We start from the raw sequence: 22,920 nt of genomic DNA, 5'->3' as shown, positions 1-22,920 counted from the left end.
AAGAAATGAGAGCAAACACATAGCTTTTTATAGGCCAGGCCTTTTTCTTAATTTTTATATATTTTATATATATTCATTTATTGACTCTTTACAGTAGCTCTGGGAGGTAACTTTATGGTATTATTTACAGATGAGAAACTGAGGCATAGAGAAATGAAGTAAGTGGCTAAAGTCAGGTTCAAACCCAGGCAGTCTGACTCAGAGTCTATTAAACCACCGCTGGGATGCCTGGGTGGCTCAGTTGGTTAAGCGTGTGACTCTTGGTTTCAGCTCTGGTCTTTTTTTTTTTTTTTCTTTTTTTTTAAAGATCTTATTTATTTATGTATTATAGAGAGAGTGAGCATGTGAGCAGGGCGGGGGGGCAGGGAGAGAGGGAGAGGGAAAGAATCTCAGGGAAGCCACACTAAATGCAGAGCCTGACACGGGGCTTGATCTCAGGGTCATGAGTTCAAGCCCCGCATTGGGCTTCATGCTGGGCATGGAGCCTACTTCAGCAACAACCACCACCACAACAACAACCACAACAACATCACCACTGCTTCCCTTCAGTTACTCTCAGTCGGCTATTGTTCAGTTGCTTTACATGGATTGGCTCACTTCTTCCTCAGAGCAAACCCTCCTGTCTTGTGGTGGTGATTGCAGGGTGAGGGAGACAAGCGCTGCTTTACTGTAGGATCTGCCCCCGAATCAGCTCACTGAAGGGAGAGGGTTTGGTGGAAGGCAGGGTAGTTTTGGATGGCAGGAGAATCTCAGTATCTTCCTTTGGGTAAGGGGATAACTGGCCGTTGGTCTGAAGTGGCAGGTAAGAGAAACCCTTTTTGGATTAGTGGGAGAACTATGTCAGGGCAACACCGTGGTCATGGTAGCTAATCCACAGGACTGGTGGGCAGATCATTTAATGCTACAGAATGTTTCAGGAGCCTCTGAAAGGCAACTTGTGACTGCAAGAGTAAGGGGAACCCTGTAATGAGATCTGAATCCAAGATTGATTTTTGTAATGAGGAAATCGATTTCTCAAGGAAATTGTGTGACAGTATGATGTTTGGATGAGTGTACTTCCTGGTTGGTCTGTTGCAGACACTTTGACAGATTGTTTCCCTGTCTGGATTATGTTGCTGTTTGCTCCTCAGTCCTGATGGTACCCTTTTCCTTTCACTTATGCTGTCTTGTTTTCCCCTCCTAGGTTTATGGAATCTGAGCTGGACCTAAATGACATCATTCAGGAGATGCATGTGGTGGCCACCATGCCAGACCTGTACCACCTTCTGGTGGAGTTGAATGCTGTGCAGTCTCTCCTTGGGTTACTTGGACACGATAATACAGATATCCTTGCAGATCTGTACTCAGTAGGAAGGCTGACAGGGTGAGGGAATACTGTTTACTCTCTTCTCCTGTCTGTCTCTGCTGATGTCTGCTGTCACGTCTGGTGTTCTATTTTCATTCTAATTATCTCCCATCTTGAAACACACGCTGCTCTTTACTCATTTGAAAAATCTGTTTTTATCTATGAATAATTCTGGGGCAATCCTTAATTGTCCTATTTTCTCTTATTAGTGCTGGAATTCATTGTGATATATCTGTTCATACCTTAATAACGTTAATTTCTCAGGGTCTTGATTTTCCAGGTCCATTATAGCGGCATGGCCAGATAGGATTTGAATCTGTTGATCTAGACATCATTCTGCTAACAGATGGCCCAGTGGAGTTGAGACAAGAGGAGGCAGTGAACCGTGGTAGAAAGCACACTGGAATGTCCAGGAAGACGGGGATTTTAATTTCTTTTGTCCAGTGCTACGTTCCCTATTCCTTAAAAAAGCCTCAGTGCACAGAAACATGTAATATTTGTTGAATGAGCATTAGACCTAAACAGATGATCTAGCTTACTTACTGATCCCAGCTTACTTTCTTGTGTGAAATTTGATGGCCCTCCAGCCCTCAGTATTGTCCTCTGCAGAAGTGGAGTCAATAACTTTTGCCTTTCATTGTTACAGAATATTAAAGGAGACCATGTGAGGGCCAAGTGGTTTCTGATACACAATAGGCTCTTAGTAGATGTTACTTTTAGCTGAATCTGAACCATGACTCCCAAAACCATTTTATTACTTTGTCTTTGCTCTCAGATGTGCAGCAGCTTCCTGCAAACGGGTTTTGATACGCCCGTGGTCGGGGATATGTTCATTAAAGCGAGTTCGCTTCCAATAGTACTGTTTGAATCCAGATTTCCGAAGGTAGGAGACAAGTGTAGTTAGTCTGCCTGAGTGATATTCACGGGGAATCTGCTGCTGCTTCATGTTATTTTCATCTTCCTGGTAATCTCTCTCCTGAGAGCATGTCTGACTAGGTTCTTTCCTGCCTGATAATTCTCATAGAAATAAATCAGTGAATAATTTTAATGCAGGCTTCTTGAAGGGTGATCTTAAGCCATTTCTGAGACTTGTAAGGTTAGGTAGCATTAAGAATCACTCTGTCTGTCGCCAGGTTGCTGTGTTCCTCAGGGTTTACTGCTGGGTTCTGGGTTGTATGAGAACCCTGGTGGATCAGCTTGTTTCTGGATCAGCTTAGCATAGGGTCTCATGAATTCATGCAGTAGACGTGCTTTGAGTGCTTATTATGTACCAGGCACTGTACTAGACCCCGAGGAACCATGAACTAGACTGGATGTTCAAGCAGCATCAGTCAGTAAATATATATTTGAGTATCTACTGTATGATCAGCCCTATTCAAGGTACTGACTAGTCCTCACAGAATTAGTAAGGTATAAAGAGTTCTTAGTCGTGACTTTACCTTTTAATTCACGTAGAGAATTAAAGCAGACCTGACACATGACTTAGCCCCATGCCTTATTTATTTATTTAGTGAGAAATCAGAGGTCCAAATATTGGACAGCTAACTGTTGAGGTTGAGGCTGGCCCTCTGGGCCCCCGATTTCCAGGCTGGCATTGTTTCGAGTGCATCTTGAACCCTCCCCCTGCAGGACTTATTACATCCCTGACAGAGTTGCACATTGTCATCTGCTACATTGTGTATTCACACAGGAATCACCAAGTTTGTTTCTGGAAACACAGCTCTCTTTCTTTTTCTGTTCCTGCTAACTCAAAGTAATAGTGGCAGCTTCCCGACGATCCTGACATTTTGCTGATTCACCAGCCTGGTTCCTGCTGGGGAGGAGACTGACACAAGAAGTGCTGCTCGACATCGGCATACTTGGGAAAGGCAAGGGCACAGATGTTCCAAGTTGTTAAGTTCTGGTCTTTAAAAAGGAAAAAAACAAGTCCCCCTATAATAACTTTGACAGACTGCCATTTCCCTCCTGTTTTCTGAGAGCTAAACTGCATTTTGTTTTTTACCCCCCCTCTAGTGTGCCAACCTTCACCTTACTGCCCTAATGATATTTTTTAAAATCTGATTTTTAATTATGCCCTACCTCAAATTTAAAGTGCATTTGAAAATTTTTTAATTACCTAATTTTAATTAGCTGCAGCAATTAGGGTAAATGTCATCCTCCTCAAAGTACAGTTTTTCTTGAAAGTGGTTTCAGGAAAGGGTAGGCCCTCTTGACTTGCATCTGACACTTCCTCTCCCATTGCGGGACGTTGATCTCCCAGTAGCAATGCACTCTGCGTTTTGTCTTATCTGTGATCTATAATGGAGATTTTTCTTCGGGAGATGCTTGTTAACAATTTACTGTTGTACAGCTGTAACTGCCTGAGAAACACCTTACCATGAATAAATAATTTCATGGCAGTCATGACTTAAATTTTTCATCTTTTTTAACTCTTCATTTATCAACCAACACCATATGTGGCTGGTTGTGCTCCCGACAAGCCCAGGTCATCTTTGCTTTGTCCTTCTCTGAGAAAACATCAACTGTAGGGATTTTAATTGGATCAGAGGCTGGTTCGTTGTAACCTTAAGAGGCAGAGGATGCGAGAAAACAGCTTGTGCCTCGTCCTTTCAACCGTGAGAAGCAGCTTCAGAGTTTATTCCAGCGCTCTGCATCACTGCTGCTCGTGAGGGCCTGTCAGCGCTTCTGTGCCTTGTCTCCCCCCTTGAGAGGCTGGAGCCCAGCCATCGGCTGGCTGCAGAGTGGAATTCTGGCCTGTGAAGAGCACCTCTGGGGGTGAGGGGCAGAGAGGGAGGGGCGTATCCCTCACGCAGTATTGAAGAGTCACTCTGAATGTGCTAGAAGGGAACACACGGTAGGATCCAACAGCTGCTGCCTTTTAGAAATACTGCTTTTTAAAACCATTTTTCCTTTGAAGTAGTCATTTAAATGTGTTTAGAGCCCTTTTTTGTGAACCTTTTGGAGTGTTTCTACAGAAACATAAAATCAAAGGTACGTTTAAAGATATTTTCTTAAGGTACTACTAAACAAACAGTTTTTGTGGCCCATTTTAAGCCATATTTGCTCATTTTGCCTAAAGGAACAAGGAGGAATAAAACAAGGGGAAGATAAAACCCCAAATGGTGGCTCATCACCCCTTTTACCACCAACCAAAAAATAAATCACCACAGCACCAAATCCAAAAACATCCTATCTTTGTATGTCATTAGCTGCATTCTCAATTTGAGTGACAAATCAGTGGAATCCTTTCTAAAGTCTTTGTGGTAGATTATGGCATTTATGGGCTTCCTCCTTTCTGTGATAAGCCCTGTTGGGTCCTATTGGGGAAACAAGAAATGATAACTCCAGTAGAGCAAAAACACTCACTCACTTGCAAGTTACTTACTGTGTGTGGTAAGTGCCCTTGGAGTATTACGCTCACGAAATGCCATTGGAGTTCTGAGGTGTGAGTCATTTCTGGCTTGGGGGTGATAAGGGAATTGGGCATTGGAGATGGGTAAGCTTTTGACAGATGTGGAGATTAGAGTGTGTTTCTAGTTTATTTTCATGGTCTGTACCTTGGCACAGGAAATTGCCATTCCTTACATGCTAGAAGCTGACGTGCTCATGTAGTCACTACAAACTAACCAGGATATCAGGCTCAGGACTTTACTCAAAAAAAAAAAAACCAAAAAAACAAAAAACAAAACACCAAGACTACTGCTTCCCAGCTAAGTGCTCTATTCTTTAAAAAAAAAAAAAAAAAAAAAGGGGGTTTTATTGAGTAACCCAGTTTGTTCAAAGACTGCTTTGTCTCTACCTGTTTGTGACTCAGAAAAATGAGGTCTCATCGTAATGTTGACCTAAGGCATTATTACAGTGGGTTGCATACTAATATGCCGGAAGGGAGAAATTTGTTAGTTACATAGGAGATCATTGGTGCTGATGGGACAGCTCTTTTTTTTTTTTTTTTTGGTTTGAGGTAATTTCAGGGAATGGTTGTTAGCTCTGTTCTTTTCTATACTACTGCCTAGTTTTCTTTGACTCTAGAAAGCCAGGAGGACCTGCAAAGTTGTCCTGTTGGATTTTGTGAAGAATTACTGTGGGGGTTGAAAAATAAAGAGCAGGCAGACTTTTTTTTAGACCAGCAGGGATCAATTGAATTTGAGCACTTTGGGTCTGAGAAAGCTGAAGGGAAACAAACTGACTGCAACACACCATATTGTCCCAGAGGGTGTGTACAATAAGTCAGGGGTGCCGTGTGTTAGAGCCCCAGTGTTAATGAGCAGGAATAGGGCTGGGAAGGGTTTGAGCCTCTTAAGGACTTTCTTCTAATTGGACTGGGAGGGAGTTGGCTATTGCTCCAGTGCTTTCCTGCAAACACTGTCTAACAAGACTTGTGAATCTTGAGCTGTTCTTTTGCTGGGAGCTGTTCTCATCTTGACATTTCCAGAATCAAAACTACACTGAAGAGAAGGTACTTCTTTTTCTCATCAGTAGTCTGACATGTCTGGTAATCTGTGCAGATAAGTCACCCATTTTTCTGGAGCCTTTTAGATACACTCTGGAGAAAGTCAGATCAGGTAAAAAGAACCAAATGGCAATCCAGGAAAAGGACCTCTTAATGTAGCTTTTGTTCTTGTTTATGAATTTTAGGTGAATTCCATGCCCCTAGAAGGTTAGGGTGGTTGTAGTATGCTTTGGACATCTCCCCTGTGGCATAATAGTGCCCATTAGCATTTAGTAGGTACTTAATGAATCTTGAATGAGTGCATTTTCTCCCTCATCTTAGTTTGATCTAGGATTGGGAGAAAATTAAGAGTCCAGGTTTATTCTGGGTAGCTCTGTGCCAACTGTTTTAAAAGGAGAAAAAGACCATTGTGTCTGTGTTTTGAAATTAATCTATATTAATTGAGCCTTTTCTAATCATTGTCCTAATCTAGGAGTAAAAGAAAAAAGTTTGTTGGTTTGTTTTTAAACCGACATTTGTTCCAATAAATCAGCTATAGTCCCTGAATCTAGACTGGTTTATTTTTCTTAAGGAATCCTTTTTGAAATGACTTATTTATTTATTTATTTATTTAAAGATTTTATTTATTTATTTAACAGACAGAGATCACAAGTAGGCAGAGAGGCAGGCAGAGAGAGGCGGGGGAAGCAGGCTCCCTGCTGAGCAGAGAGCCTGATGCGGGGCTTAATCCCAGGACCCTGGGATCATGACCTGAGCGGAAGGCAGAGGCTTAACCCACTGAGCCACCCAGGCGCCCCCAAAATGACTTTTTCAAAAAAGCCATCTGCTTACTACATCTTATTCATATCTTTTTTTTTTTAAAGTAACTTTGTTCCTTACGGACACATCTTATTGGAGATTAATGAGATTAACGTTCAGTATCTGTACCAAAACTCTACATGGATCATACCCAAAAGCAAATATCTAAACCAAAAAGTGGAAGTAAATACTCCCTCTTTTTCCAAAAGCCTTTGTATTATGGACCATTTTGTGCCCAGCTGGTCTTTTCTACTTCACTTCTTATTACACTAGCTTATTGCCCCAGTAGTGGACAGGTACAGAGGGAGTGTGCGGGGTGGCCTTTCTACTCGACATGACAAAATAGGCTATCAAAAACTGTGTTTTAGTAATTCACAGAGAGACAGGCTCTCTGTTTTCCTATTATACTTGGACGGGAGAGCCTTTTACCTTGTGAAATGAAATTGTAACTACAGTGGAAAAACCTATCACCCATGCCCAGAGTCTGCTTGTGAAGAAATGTTGGATGGGCGGCAGACCATGCTGAATTTTCTCATCAAGATAGAGAGTCCCTCTGTCTATCTTTAGTTTGGGTTCTCATTCCTCTTTCCAGTCTTCAAATGACCTCTGTCTTCTGGGTAATATTATATTACCCAGGAGTTGCTGATTACAATATGGACTCATTACTGCCTTGCTGAAATGTTATTTGGTGAAAGTTAGAAATTTATGTAAAATCAGCTAGCAGTAGAATTGATGAGATGTTTACCAGACCCAATAGCTGGTATCTCCTTTCATGTTTGACTTCTCAACTGAGGCAGGAGGGTAGGCAAGGAGATAACCACTGGAACATTTCTAAAAATGACTTTTCTTGGTAGAAGTTAGACATTTATCCTGTCCTACATAAAACCACCACCACTGTCAATTTTTTTCCTTTTTAAAAAAAGTTCCTAGGTTTAATGTGACACATCTGTGAGCATGGTATAAGACTAATGAAAGAAATATATGATACCTGGCCCATAGACCTTAGAGGCTGGAAAAGGACTTGATCAATCTGAATGTCTGTAGCATAGCTGAAAAATAAAATTAGATCTTCTAACCTATTGTGACCCAGAAAGGGAGCCCATGCTGTTGTTAACTTACATTTTAGATTTTAGAGGCTTCAGGAAAAAGTGAAGGCAACAGTGAGGGCCTTGGCCATTCCATGGGAAGACTTGACTAACAATCTTTATTATAAAACATTTTCATATTTTCTTAGTACTTTGATTTGCTTGGCCTTCGACATATGTGACCTTATTTATTCCTTTTAGCTACTCAGCGAGATGGGCTGGGCAGAGACCATTGCCACCATTTTACAGGCAGGGAAACTAAGCTGTAAGGAGATAAAGGGGCTTGGACAGGATTACATGGCTAATGATAATTTGAGGATAGGTCAGTTCACTAAAGATAGGAAGCAGAGATGAATACGGCATGACTCCTGTCCTCATGTTTGCTCTGACTCTTCATCTATTGTTCTTTCAAATATACCCCATCTGTGTTTTGAGGCTGTTAGTTGTGTGTGTGTGTGTGTGTGTGTGTTTAAATTTTATTTATTTATTTGACACACAGAGCGAGCCAGCAAGACAGAGAACAAGCACAGCAGGGGGAACGGCAGGCTAGGGAGAAGCAGGCTCCCCGCTGAGCAAGGAGCCTGTTGTGGGGCTTGATCCCAGGACCCTGGGATCATGATCTGAGCTGAAGGCAGATGCTTAACCAACTGTGCCACCCAGGCACCCTTTGAGGCTATTGTTTAACGAACATATGAGTTAAATACTTAGTTCTGTGTGGCATTGTTCAAGGGAGGTAATGATAGTGCTTATTACGTGCCTGATTCATATTCTTGTCCTGTAGACATCTGACTCCACAGTGGGTCGATGGATGGATGGATGGATGGATGGATACATAGATGAAATGTCATATATACATTAAATAAGCATGTGAATAAGTAAGATTTTTACGATGTACATGTAAGAACTTTTAACGAGAATTTATTCGGGAGTTTCTTAGATGAAACTCTTGTTTGTTCCTGAAACTTTTTTTTTTTTTGTTCCTGAAACTTTTAATAAGTTTTGGTGAAAATATGTGACAGATCTTTGTAATTACCATGGGGTCATTAGCTAGAACTTAGAACCTAGCCCTGTTTAAAGCTGGTTTGTATTTCCCTGTGCATTAATATGGAGTGTAGTGGCAAGATTATCATTTTTGGAATCAGATGGACCAAACATTCCCCCTTACTATTGCAGTGCCTTTAGCTGAGTTACTTAACCGCTTTGAGCTTTTAGCTTTCTGACCTATAAAATGGGATCATATGTATCTTATAATGCCCTTGTGAGAATTTGGTAGCTCAGCACTTGGTGTAATGATGACTTTTAAACATGTTATTACAATGGTGACCGCTGCAGTCTTTAATTCCTACTAGTCAGGGGTAGCTCTGGAGTTCCTAAGGGTTAATTTGGTAGCCGGTTTTTGTTTTTTAAAATTAATTCAAACAACTGTGTTTTGGTTTACTGTATGTCAGTTATGTTACGTGGTCTTTTGTGTCAGCCACTTTCTGGTTAATGAAGACTAGACACGGCACATAAAGGAGTTTTGTCCAAAGACCTTTCAGCTCTTTTACATATTAAGTTTTATAGCACTCTGGTGTTTTGGGTACATAACACTTTAAAGAGTGAAAGACGATGACACTGATAGCTTAGTTACTTGTGCATGATGATCAGCTGGTCAGTTATAAATGAATAAAACCAACCCTCCAATAGTTTTTCTTTCAGCAAAAGATGTTCATAAAATAACTGGAACATTAGCTGGTTGTTAGCAAGCCCTATCATTCCTGTTATTATGTCCTTTATCTTTCCTTTTACTTTTTTCTTTCCAGTTCTAGGGAAACTGCCCTGATTCTGACTTTGTCTCACTCTGGACTCTTGTATGTGGTATCTTTTCCTCCAGACCTGGCTTCCTGCCCAGCCCACCCCCTCCAACTACCTGCTCATCCTGCCTCCCACGTGCCCAGGCGTGCCCAGGCCTGCCCCGGCACTCTGTGCTTGAGTGCAAGTCTGTACACAGCTGTTAGTTTATTCTTTCAAAATACTATTTTCCTCATAGAGCTCTAATTGTAATTTTCTCCCCATTCTCCCCTTTCTTCTGTCCCTCTCTCCCTTCCCTGATCCTCTGTGTCCTCTTCATGTGCCTTTGTCCCTTCCAGTCTCCTTCCTCTTCTTCCCGTGGCTTGGCTTTCTTCCCCTTCTGCCCTCATCCTTTTTAGTTGCCTGTTTTCTGACCAGTTTTTCTCTAGCAGATCATTGCTGATTTCTGAGTTCAGTTTGATTGCCCCCTTTTCAGGACATCTGTATTCCTCATTTGTTACATGTTGGCAGTTGCCTATGGTACGTAAGTTTTTAAATGTCTCTTGATTATTGAATGTCCTCGTTTTGTAGATGAGGAAGCTGAGGCCCAGAATGAATAGTGGATTTGCTTTTGTCACCATCACAGTGCTTTCTTCATCGTAGACATTCAGAAATGCAGATTGGCAGAGCATGGTGTGTGTGTGAGAAAGAGTGAGTGAAAGAAAAAAGAGAATGTGTTTCCAAGGTGAGGAGGGAAAGCAGTTTAGTTCTGCCTTCTAGTTTCCAAACATAACTCCTTTTTTCTCTCTTTCTTGTTTTCTTTCTTTCATGTATATCTTCCTCTTTCTATTTTTGTCTAGTGTTTATCTCGTTGTTCTTCCTTTTATGTCCATAGTAGCTCAGTGTTTGAGGGGAGGGAGCTGCGGGTAGGGGGAGGTCTAGCACAGTCCAGTATAAAGCCTCCCCTCTACATCTGAAACTGATTCTGTCCTTCCCCGCTCTCTGCCGACCTCTAGGTGAACACCAGCCATCTCATCTCAGAAATCATTATTGCCTTCGAAGGTGAACTGTACAGGGTAGTTCAGATTATACTGAGTTCCAAGAATTTAAATTGTGAGATAGGGTTAAGGGTGTTGGCCTACTTCTCACTGGAAAAGCAACCTCCTGAGCAATTTATTTGAAATTTTGAAATTTATGAAAATGTAGTGAACCTGTGGAGTAAGTGACCAGGAAGGCAGCATAAGGAAAAAGACTGAGTCAGTTAACAACATTTACTGAACACCCACAGTGAGTAGAACCTTGTTGAAGAGATGTTAATAAAACCACAGTGTATTAAAGGTGAACGGTAATAAAATGATTGATTAGGACACAGAGGGGAACCAAAGATTTTAATAAAATGTCAGTAAGGTTTCAGTATGTACGTGATGCCCTTAACACTTTTCACATGTGTCCATAGCTGTGGTTGATTTGCTTCAGGAATTAACAGATATAGACACCCTCCACGAGAGTGAAGAGGGAGCGGAAGTACTCATTGATGCTCTGGTAAGTTGCACATCCAGCGGGGGTTTTGTGGGTGTGTGTAGGTGTTAACATCATCACCATTTTCTCTGAGTGTACCACATGGGTGTGTGCTCCGTGGCAAAGCTACATTGAATGAGGAGAGTAGAAGGTAGAAATGCAACTTGTGGGGTTGTGGGGTACATGATACTCTGGAACTGCGTTAAGGAGGGGTTATAGAGGCCTAGCATTTATTAAATATCTGCTGTAGGCAGGCCTTTTCTCATTTTTTTTTTCCACTTTATGTGATCTTCACCATATCCTCTTAGATGGGTATTACTGCTACTATTCCCATTTCCAGCTGTGACACTGAGGCTTAGAGAGGCCAAACAGCTTGCCCGTGGTCACGCAGCTGGGATTTGAACCTGTATTCTTTTTGACTCCATGTTCCTGTTCTTCTGCCTCCAACTGTGGTGTTGCTGGTCTTTTCACAAATGTTTCTTCTCTCCTCTGCGAGCACCAGTGAGGACAGATACCATTATTATTTTACAGATAGGGAATCAGAGAATGTTAAAAGCAAGAACAAACCTTCCAACTCATCCAGCCAGAGTTGCAGCCCCTCCTTGTAGAGACAGGACCAGTGGATTTCTGTGTGTCTTTTTTGTGGAGCCTGGATAAGGCTTTACAGTCTTCTAGGCAGCAGCCAGTCAAAAGTCTATACGTGAGTTAAGCCAGTCTGTTCTCCTCGCCTCCCTTTACATGTGAGGAAGCCCAGATACAGAAGGGCAGCCGTCCAGTGGGTCACTCAGCCAGGCCCTGTGCAGCAGAAATGAGAGCCTGTGTGTTCAGATCTCCGCCACACCAGCTTCCCTCTTTCACCAGTGATCGTAGAGGCCTCCAAGACTGGAAAGGCACCACAACCGGCAAGTGGAGGAGGGAGTCTGGTCCAGCCTCTTACCCTGACACCTCCTGTGGCGCTCTGTCCACCCATCAAGCTGTCTCCCTCCTCTAGGACGGAGTTAATTTTTCTTCCTCTCTGTTTTCTGTTGTCTGGTCTTTTCTTTCTGCTAAGAATGTTAGTAAATACTGGTTTTGATGCAGTTTACAGTTTATCAGAAATGGCTATAGTCCCTTGTATTAGAAGCACCGCGGTGTGTGTTAGGCTATATTCTGGCCCCATCCCAAACCCACTGAATCAGAAATGATTGGGACTGGGGCCCCAAATGATTCTGACACTCCATCGGTGCTCCACATACCCTCTCCTCACTCTGTCTCTCTCAAGGTCCTTGACACTGGAAATTTCCCATGTGCCATGCTTGTTGCTGGCATTCGGTGTGAATGGAAAGGCTGCAAACCCACTGGATATGAAGGACAGTCCGCTACAGAGCATGAGGCTGGAGTCCAGCAGGGCTATTTGTGACTGAGTTTGATGAAAATTTCTATTGCCATTTTTCTTTCAGGCTCCGTCCTAGAGCGAACTGCCACTTTTGTAGAATTCAGGACCTTTATTTTTCCTTGGAACCACTGTGCAGAAAGAAAAGGATGATGTTGGGTTGTCTTTTTGTTTTGAGGAGCATCTGAAGGAAGGCTGTGGCACTTGCTCCTGCTCTGTGTCCCCACAGTGTCATTTGTGCAGTCTTACCTTCCAGAGGTTAATTACAGTGGCCCTGAGTGAGCCTTCCTGCCTGGTCCCTGGGCTGATTTTAATTACCATCCTTTGCCTGTGTGAATAGGGGAGACGAGAGAGGAGCAGCTAGCCTGGCTGCTGCTGTAAAATGCACCCAGAAACAGCAATTCACACAAAAGGACCCTTTGTGTTTTCTGTGTCGCTAAGCCCACCAACCAAAGCTGGATCGTGCACATTTTATTGTTTGTTTGGAAAGGAACAGTTCATCCTCAGTCTGGGGAGCCATTAGGTAGCTGCTGTACAGGGTTTTCTGTTTGTTTAGGGTTTTTTTATTATCATTTTAAGATTTTGACTCTTACAGCTTTATACTGGTGGGACTGTTGTGAATCACAGTTGAACATTCCTAGACTCCTATATATGATTTGCTCATCTGCAGCCAGTCAGAAGCCATCAGTAAATAACAGAACAGAACTGGTGGGTGGTCTTTCATTTATTTATTTTTTTACCCTTGTGCTGCACTCAGGGAGAAGTTTGATAAGTATTCTCATATTACAAGGGTTGAGTTGTCTTTGTAGTTTTAATTTGGGGCCAATATCAGAGGCCCGGAATAGCATGAGCAGAGGCTAGAGGGCGCGGAGCAGAATTTATTGTGGTGTGCAGTTTGCAGTTATTGCCTTCGTCTTTTTCCCAATTGGAAGTCCTAAGCAATGGACTAGCACATTTCTGGGGAGAGAGTGCTGTCCTGGCATTCTTGGGGGATCTTTGGGGCTTAAAATTTGGTTCACTTCAACTGCTATTACTTATGCAGAAGGTGAATATTTGTGCTTTGTAACAAATTGATTTGGTAGCCTGGAAAAGAGTGTCTTTTCTAAGAGTAGTAAATGCAAGGGTATGTTGCTTTAATGGCACTTCTCTGAAGTCTTAGGACTTCTTGAGAGTTGTGATTAGATGACAGCCATTTCCTACTTTCTAGTCCCCAAATCTGCCAGGTGCTTGGCAGCCCCATGCCTTTGTTCCCATCTGCCTTCAGCTTGGCAAGCCTTGCTTTTCCTGGGCTACCTGGAATACTCCCGCTCATCCTTTAAAGCCTGACTTAAAGCTTATCTCTTCTGAGGTTTTTGTTTTGTTTTTTATTGTTTTTTTAGGCTCATCCTCCTCGCCCCCAACGGAATTTGTGTATTTGTGTTCTTCTAGCACTTTGTATATCCTGGCACTTGTCACATTGGCTTATAAACATCTGTTTATAAGTTTGTCTTTCCCGAGATGTGATTCGCATCAAGAGAGTGGCTAGAGTGGTAGCTGTATCATTTACCAACTGTGTGTCCTTGGGAAAGTTACCTAATCTCCATGACTCAAGTTTCTCCTTCTGTAGAATGGGGATAACAGTAGTGCCTGTTGCATAACATTGAAGTGAGGAATAAATGAGTTATTTAATCTTCAGAACAGTGTCCAACACAGAGTAAACACCCAGGAAATGTTGGCCATTATCTTCATAAAGGTACTATGCCTGGAACATACTAAGTTCTTAGTAAATGTCAAGTTAAAATGATATGTATCATCGGCCATACAGTGAGAGCAAACATTTTTTTCATTTTGACAGATATTCAGAAAACATTTTGAATGACTACTCAAAAAAATTTTATGAGGGGAATGGACCAAAGTAAGGCATGAGAGGATAGATGTTTAGCTTAAGAAAAACGAGAATGAAATGAGTAGTGATGATAATGCAAGGCAGAATATTAAGAACAGTTACGAGAGAGGTGAGCTTCTGTGGAAGTGGGGAGGAGGGAGCAACCAGTTGTGAGGGGAAGACTCAGGAAGGACTGCAGAGCTGCAGGTACTTTCTGTGGCCTCAAAGGGAAGCTTAACGGGAGGATGTGTGCAGGTGTCCCAGCAGAAGAGGTAGGAATGTGGCTGGGCCACGACATTGGCCATAGTGGCTAGGAGCCACCATTTGTCATGAAGAGTTTCACAAAAGTCGCGTTGATGTGGAGACTCAGGGGACTGCCCTCCATACCCATTCTGGCACTCACTTAACCCTATGGTAAACATTCATCTTTGAAGTTCTGTAGTGCTGTGGCTTGGGCTGCTTGGCAGTGCGTTTGTGCTGCTCAGGTGAGGCTGAGGTTGGCAGGTTTTCAGTTGCTCTAAAGGTATATATTATGTAAATTTCTGGATCCTGTCATTTGTATCCCTTCTCATTTCTGTTAATGTCCACCTTCATTTGCATTTGTTCATTCATTCCCTGAATGTTTATTGAATGCTTTGTATGTTCTAGACTGTAGGAATGGGGTATATAGCAGTGAGCCAGACTGACAGAGTCTGCTTTTGTGGAGCTCAAATTCTAGTGTGGGGAGAAGCAAAACGAGAAAGCGGATAGTGATTCTCTGTTACATAAAGAATTAAAATAGGGAGATGTGACGTACGGAGACTGGGAAGTCACATTAGATTAGCTAGTCGGGGAAGGCCTGAGTTTGGCATGACACGAAGAAACCAGCCATTCAGAATGACCGAGGGCAAGATGGGACAAGTGCAAAGGATGACCTAAGGCAGGAATGAGCTGGACAGATTTGAGGAACAGAAAAACTGTTTGAGCACAGCTGGAGGGAGGGGAGAGAATGCGGTCAGGGGCAGATTGCTCAGGGTTTTATAGGCCATGGTAGGAAGCTGGGGTGGAATTGCTGGTGAGAAGGGGAGTAACTGGAGTATCTTGGGCAAGGGGGTGTAGCGTAGTCTGACCTAACAGTTTAGGAAGACCGTTCTTGGCAGCTGGATAATGAATTGCAGGAGCAAGAGGAGAAACTGAAATATTACTAGGTAGGTGGCAACAGGCATAAGTTTTGCATTCTGACCATACTACCATTTTACTCTCAGAACTTACTGCTTGATCAAGATTCAGTGGATGTAGGAGGTTTTTTCTTAGTTTTTTAATTATGAAATTTCCAGAAGTCATAGCAGGTAGAAAATTTAACTCCACACTCTTAAGAAAGGTTATTGGCAGATTGTACAAGATAGGAAAAGAATCCTTCAAACCTTCTCATCTGTCCTTTTTAAAAATTTTCTCCTTCTGTCTTGTATCCGTCTTCCCTGGGCAAGTGGGAAAGGATATCTGAACGTGCCCTTGACCTTTGTCTTAGTAGGACCTGCCAGAATATTGTTTAGGAGACCTGCTAATGGGGAGAAGTATCTGGTGGACTTACCAGAAAACATCAGGCTTAAGACAGTCATGATTTCCAAGGCCAGCGTTGCTCTGGCTGACACTTTGGTCCCTGACCAGGATTCGTTTTTGGTTTCAGGTTTAGTCACAGGTCCAAAAAATTGGCATGAAGGTGGTAGACCCAAGGGGCTAGAGTGAGTAAGACAGAAGGCTAATTTGTGCTTCTTACTAGGTGATATTCAGAGCTATGCATAATACAGATATTTTTCCAAGGGTTTTCTGAGCTAAATGTATTTTGACTGCTTTTACCCTCCTACAATCAGATAAAATTGCATTTAACCCAGCTAAACATAAACTTTCATACTTTGCAAGCTTGAAAAGGCTGTCTCTTAGAAGTTAGATTTCTGTGGCAAGAAAAAATTTCCTCCAGCCAGATATCCATTCAGTTCTGGGATTTGAATGCATTGCATACTGCTACTGTCCCCCCTACCATTTTCCAGATAGCAGAGATGGGAAACATAACTAAGAATCAAGGAAAGGGGGGAAAGTAGTGCAGATAAAGCAGCAATAAGCAATTGAAACGGGTGAAGCAGTTTGCAGAACCGACAAGCAATGTGATACCCAGTGGATTTGCAGTGTCTGCTGCTTTAGGATTCAGGGAGATTATAAGTCAATCAGGGTGATTTAGGGAAAAACAAACTGTGACATGGTTCATATTTTCCCCCCAGATGTTTTTCTGTTTCCTCTCACATACTCGGATTGTCCAATTAATTAAGGAAAACATTGCAGTGGATTTCTTTGGTGAAGCTTTTGCTGGCTGTGAGATTTGAGAGTGAGATTGTATATCTCCTTGGGATAAGAGGGGAAAACAGCTCATTCTCGTATTTACGGGCACCCTCAATTCTGGCATCAGTATCCCCTCAGATCTGCAGCTAGTGTCTTGCATTGTTCTTCACAGTATAAAGGGCAGAGTCTAGAAAATTCTACCTTATTTATGATTCAGGTTCACAAATCAGTCAAGAATTTCAGCTTTTCCCCCTTGCCAGATGCTTCCTTTAAGTGTCACCAGGAGTGGAGGCCTTATTTCAAGATCTGTCTCTCTTGCTATTGTTCCATCCTCTGGCTCAGTTTGAACTGTGTCGTAGGGTATCTTATACACAGGTGCTCAGCAGTGTCAGCTGAGTGAGCTGATACGTTTCCGTATCTCTCCTTTCTTTTCCCCTCCCCAAAGTGACAGGATATGATTGGAAAAAAATAGATGCTTAGAGTCAGTCACTTCTGCCCCAACCTTTGTGGCTTTGGCGAGGCTAGTTAACCTCTCTGGATCTTTGTTTGCTCACCTATAAGAGCTGTGAGGATACGTGATAGTAAATGGAACAGTTTCTATAAAAGACCTGATTGCAGCACACAAAGTAAGTGTTTTCTCAGTTTATTTGAATTTAGCAAAATGACTATCTGTCATGTACCATAGCATTGCACTACCCTTAGAAGAGTATGCCAGGATGGGAAATCCTCCCATTTCCTAAGGGAGGCAGTCAGAGAGGATATACCACAGACACACGGCAGGTTTTATTTTCCTGTGCAGGTTACTGACTGGCTGCTGATGAGAAAGTTATTACCAGGTGGGTAATCACTTCTTGATTCTGCGTTTCCTTAGTTACCTTCCTGGGTTTGCATAAGGGTTACACAAAGGGCAGTCTCCCTAAGAGTACAGCTTGTGTGCAGAGGGAAGCATGAGGTAGTATAAGTGTTATTTCACCAAAGAAGGAAGGTTGGTTTTTGCTTTTCTTCTACTGCCCAGTAGCCATTTGGTCTTGGCTAAGCTGTTAATCTCTGAATATCAGCTCTGTGACATGGCTACTGAAAGTTTTCTATAAGGTTGTATGAATTAAATTAGAGAAATTTAATTGCTGTTCTATGTGTTAAGTGTAATACAAATGTCAGGCATTTTATTACGTTAATACTCTTCTCAAGAAGGAATTAGAAATTCATCAGAAGTAATAGTTTCATAAAAGCTTAGCACAGAACATTAGGAATGTTTTGAGTTTAACCCTAAATTTTGAGGTCAGTGTAAAGTATGGCAAATAAACTTCCCAACTAAACATCTCTCGGTGCTGTGGTCTAGAAACGTGCTTTTGACTTAAACAGACTATTGACCTGATTTAAGATGGCACTCTTGCAAGATGTTTGTTTCAATTCCACAGGGAAGTAGAAAGAGCAGTGAACTTGGTTTCAGAAGGCCTGGGTTCAGGTGCTAGCACTGATACTCACCAACTTTGTAACCTTGAACTTTACTTTGTCTCCTTAAGCTTAGATTTACTCATCTTAAGTTAGGGGTAAGGAAGCCTGCCCTTTCTTTGCCTTGGGGTCACTTTAGGACCCAAAGAGGTAATGGGATGGAAGAGCACACTGTAAACCATGGGTGGTTGATTTGTTCTTTTGTTGATGCAGTGAGAAGAAAGTATGGGAATGGGAACATTTTGGGACTGTTCTGTGACATGTATCCCTCTCTCCTCTTGCTCCCCTGTTGCTGAAGGTGGATGGGCAGGTGGTAGCCCTGCTAGTGCAGAATCTGGAGCGCCTGGATGAGTCCGTGAAAGAAGAGGCGGATGGGGTCCACAACACTCTAGGTGAGGGGCAGGACAACCAGTGATCTGAGACCTTCGTGTTTGTTTGGGGGTTCGGTGCTCATTTCTTTCTTCCTTCATAATAGAGTCAACAGCAGTGGTGTTTTCTTTCCTTCTAGTCCCAGACTGCTTTTCCAGAAATGAAGACCCTTGTGTAAATGTCATATAACGGCAGCTTTGCTTTGGCTTGCAAGTAATAAAAGCAGAAATCCACTAAGTCGGGTAACTTCCTGGACAAAAACTGGCCCCTTTTAGCAGACCTCTGCCTCCAAATGTTAGGGTCATGTCTGTGCAGGGTGAATTTTTTTTTTAATTTTAAAATTTTTTTAGCTTTAGAAAGTGTGTATTTTACTATTTTTAATCTCTCTATATTGGTTTTTCTTCCTACTCCCTTCAGTGGGACTACAAACTTTGGAACAGTGGAATACCTTTGTAAGACAGTTTATTTGGAAAACAGTTAAGTGTGTCTTTGTCTTCTTATGTGTAGTTTTCCATGTGAACCGAATTGAAATATTGCTGTTAACTTAGATGCACTTTCATCATATGTTAACTTAAGTGGGTGTCTTTGCTGTATTTCCCTTCTTCCTCCTCAAATCTCCCAGATCTTTCTCCCTGCAAAGTTGCTGAACCATTATCCTATTTAAAATTGTGCTTTTGAGTAGTCCTCTTTATCACTGGTCATTGTCTTATTAAAAAAAAAATAAAGGTAACATATCTTAAGCAGAGCTTGAGAAACGAATGTAGTCCAGCTGAAGCAGAAATTTTGATGAGATTAGATTTTTCTCTCACATCTCTTTTTGCCTACCACAGATTTCTCTTGTAATTTTATACTCTCTTCTGTGAGCATTATCATAAAGAAGAGGGAAGACATAGCACTGAGGGAGTAAGAGAAGAGAGAACACAACAATCTAACTTTGGGGTTGGCTTTAGTCTAGAGCTAGAATTTGGCATTACCATCTGTTAGCCTAATGCTGGATTTTGCTGAATAGAAAGCTTATCAAAAGTCTTAACTGAATAAAACTTAATAAAAAGGGCCTGGTGTAATGAAAAAAGCCCCAGCCTTGCTGTCTGTAGAGATCTGTCTGGTTTCAGCACTGTCACCTACCAGCAGCTCAGGAGGTCCATCCCACTCTCATTTATTGAGCACCTGCTGTTTGTGAGGCACTGTGCTAGGCAGTGGAGTAGATTAAAGATGAATTGGGCATGGTCTTAACTCTGGGAGAGTCTTGATCGGAAAGGAAAGATAATACAAGGTGACAAATGGGGTAATAGTCAGTGGAGAACAGTGTGGAAGTGAGGAAGGGCCTCCAAAGGCAGCTGAATGGGGCTGAGTATGAAGATAGGTGCGTTTTGACAGAGAAATGTGAGAAGGACCCTTGGGTGGGAGAGAGTCACAGTTGCAAAGCCAGGAGTGGGCGTGGCCTGGGGAAAGAATAGAGACCTACTGTGGCAGTAGGAGGTAGCAGTAGCAGAAGATGGGACCTGAGGCGTGAGTTTGCCCAGAGTTTGCCCAGACGGTGGAAGACCTTGTAAGCCGAGGCAGGATGATTGGATTTGACTCTAGTGAGCAACAGGAAGCCATCTAAAGTGTAAGCAGAGGAATCAGATAAGGGCATTGGAGGTTAAAATGAATGAGTTGATTTTCCTAGGAAATGTGAAAAAGTAACTTAGGGTATTGTGGTGATCCTTGCCTCTCAGGGGTCTCTTACTACTCTGCTAACCTGGCTTTGTATTCCATGCCCTGAGGAGGCTGCCCACTGAGTCTTTAACTTGCCACTGGCTGACAAGGGCAGAAGAGTGAGGATGAATGTAAGAGGCATGGTGATTCCTTTATCCCTTTCTCCTTCAAAACTCAGGTCTGATGTCTGGGCATTGGGCTTAGAGAATGTGGAACTAACTCTGTCTCCTTTATAATGTAACATATCCTAGGATATGGAGCAGAAGGGGCCCTGAAAGAAATGAAAACATTGGATGTGTTAGAATGGAACTGGAGGGGATTTTTAAAAAATATCCCCCTTTTTAGTATCATGGTCATGTAATAACTTTTTTCTTTTGGCATCCTAAGTTTTAATTTTTCTATTAAGCAGCAATTTGACCATTGTAGGAGATAGCAAGACCAATTATATTTGCTTCGAGTACCTGACAGTTACCTCTGCCGGCATGGCTTTTCCCCTCTGTGCACTTTATTTTGTGCAATTAAGAGGATCATGCTTTCCTCCCTTGCTGTATCCAGAGAAAGAGAACTGAAAGTGAATGAATCAGGAAGGGAAGAGACTGAATTCACCATCCCGTTTTTTTCCTAGGCTTCCTGCCTAGTCCTGTCTCTTCAGTTACGGGTCTCTGGGACCCCAGTACAATGAGGACTAAGGAGGCCTTCCGGGGCAGATACCCACATTTCCCTGTGTTCTGCTCTGGGGTTGTTCCCTGTGAGCACAGAACATCTGTCACATTCCTTTTGTGAATTTCATCATTTTCATGATGAGTTTTACTTGCAACATTACTTGAATTGAAAACAAACCATAGCATCTACCTGGTTAATCTAATAATGACAACATAGCATCTGACTAGGAGGAATATAGGAAGTGGGAAGAGGAATATGGTGTCTGTCATGGGCAGGGAAGCAGGCTTGTTGCAGATGGAAACAAAATTGCCCTCCCAAATGACTGGTGTCTGTCTCCCTTTAGCTATTGTGGAAAACATGGCAGAGTTCCGGCCTGAGATGTGTACCGAGGCTGCTCAGCAGGGTCTTCTGCAGTGGTTGTTGAAGAGGCTGAAGGTCAGTTTGGTGTTGTGGGACTGCAGCGCACACCACCCTTTGCTCTGGGTCTGGCTGAAGCTGGCTCACCGACACCGATGTTTGTCCCTTTTGCTGTGGGATCTAGTTTGGGAATCTTCACTAGAAGATCCCTTTTGTCTTTCTTTGCTTTTCCTTTGTTTGTTTTAAAAGAAGAGGCTTTAAAAGTGCCTTTAATACCTCCGAAAATATTTAAAACATTTTGTAAATACAAATAAGTTCGTGTAGTACAGAAGGCATAAAAGTAAAAGCTCCCCTCAGTAGAGTCCTTCTAGTTCCACTTGCCAGAGGCAGCCACTGTTAACAATATTTTACCTATCCTTCCAGAAGTTTTCTGTGTATCTAGGAGTGTGTGTGTTTCACAAACAGAATTATACAATATTTTATTTTGCAAGTTGGCTTTTTCAGTGAACAAATATCTGCCTAGTAGTCTGTTTTATGCATATACCAAAATTAATTTAGCCATTCCCCCTTTTTATAACACTTACTCTCTGTTGTATAACAATTTTCCACTGTTACAAGCAGTGCTGCAGTGACTATTCTCATATACACATACACATTTTTTTCTTGCACACTTCCGTTAGTTTATCTGTCGGATAAATTCCTAGAATTAGAATTGATAGAGATCAAAGGATATACATATTAACATTTTTGGTAGGTATTGCAAAGTTGTTCTGCATAAGGGTGCCCCGCTGATTTGAGAGTATCTATTTCCCCTAGCAACACTGGGTACTATCAAACTTAAAATTTTGTTAATCTGCTAAATGAAAACGTTTTTTTTTTTTTATTTTGGAATTTTAAAATCAGGGAAAGAATATTGGCTTCTACATGTTTGTTAGCTATTTGTATTCAACTCTTTTAATTTACTGTTATCCTTTGTGCATATTTATATTTCTGTTAGATTATTTATTCTCTTTTCTTCTTAGGATAGCCCCTTTGACTATCTTTTTAACAATTTGTGCTCTCCCATAGAGTAAATGAGGAACAAGAGGCAAGAGCTTCTCTTAAAAGAGTAGTTTTAACCAAAGGCGTGATGGGAGGCAGTTTGGGACTGCTTATTTGCTACTGAAATGGTCAGCAAGCAAGGATTCCCAGCTTTTCTGTGAGAAGGAGACATTTGTTCATAGATAGAATGATTCTCTAAGTCTTCATGGCCTTGCTATGCTTCAGAGCGTCACAGAGATCTGGAAAGTCTGAGGTGCGTCAGGATGTCAGGTCAGATTTACCCCCCATTGTCTTGGCAGAACTCAGAAAGAATGTTCTGCCTAAGAGGGCATATGCCCTATGATTACCCTTCTTTCCGACCATCTAGATCTTCCCCAATCCTACTTTAAATAAGTTAAATACCATTTGTTCCCATGAAATCTGTAACACAGATTATATAGCATGACTTGAACGTATTTATATTCAGCTAGTCTAGATACTTCCATCAGTGGGAATGGGCACATTTGCCTGGCAGAGTATAAACTCAGTGCCTAGTTCAGTAGATTGCAACTCCCTTTACACACACACACACACACACACACACACACACACCCCTACCCCTACCTTTTAGGGGAAAAAAATCAGGTCTGGTTAATTCATGCATTGTCCTCTTCGCAACTTCCTTGACCTCTTCTCATGAGTCTTGATGTCCTTTGGTTTTTAGGACTAGACCTGTTTCCCCATGTAATTCTCAGTTTTTTCTTTCCTCAACATTCAACACATTTTTATTCTGCAAAGCCTTAAAACATTTTGGGAGTAAGGAGTGGAGGGGAGGAAAGTAGGACA

At 42.1% G+C, this 22,920-nt stretch overlaps 1 protein-coding gene across 3 annotated transcripts in view; it reads left to right on the top strand.

Moving 5' to 3' along the window:
* The window catches only part of CTNNBL1 (catenin beta like 1), a 161,126-nt gene that overhangs the window by 44,739 nt on the left and 93,467 nt on the right, over positions 1–22,920 (top strand). For all 3 annotated transcript variants that reach the window (XM_080813370.1, XM_080813371.1, XM_080813369.1), the window contains exons 4-7: positions 1,184–1,323; positions 10,893–10,990; positions 18,266–18,359; positions 21,041–21,132. In XM_080813370.1, coding sequence (XP_080669496.1) covers positions 1,184–1,323; positions 10,893–10,990; positions 18,266–18,359; positions 21,041–21,132 — 424 coding nt within the window. The remainder of the gene's footprint in view (positions 1–1,183; positions 1,324–10,892; positions 10,991–18,265; positions 18,360–21,040; positions 21,133–22,920) is intronic.

Source organism: Martes martes (genome assembly GCF_963455335.1).
Source record: "Martes martes genome assembly, chromosome: 9".
NCBI classification, from domain to species: domain Eukaryota; kingdom Metazoa; phylum Chordata; class Mammalia; order Carnivora; family Mustelidae; genus Martes; species Martes martes.
This window is presented reverse-complemented; position numbering and strand designations above follow the sequence as displayed.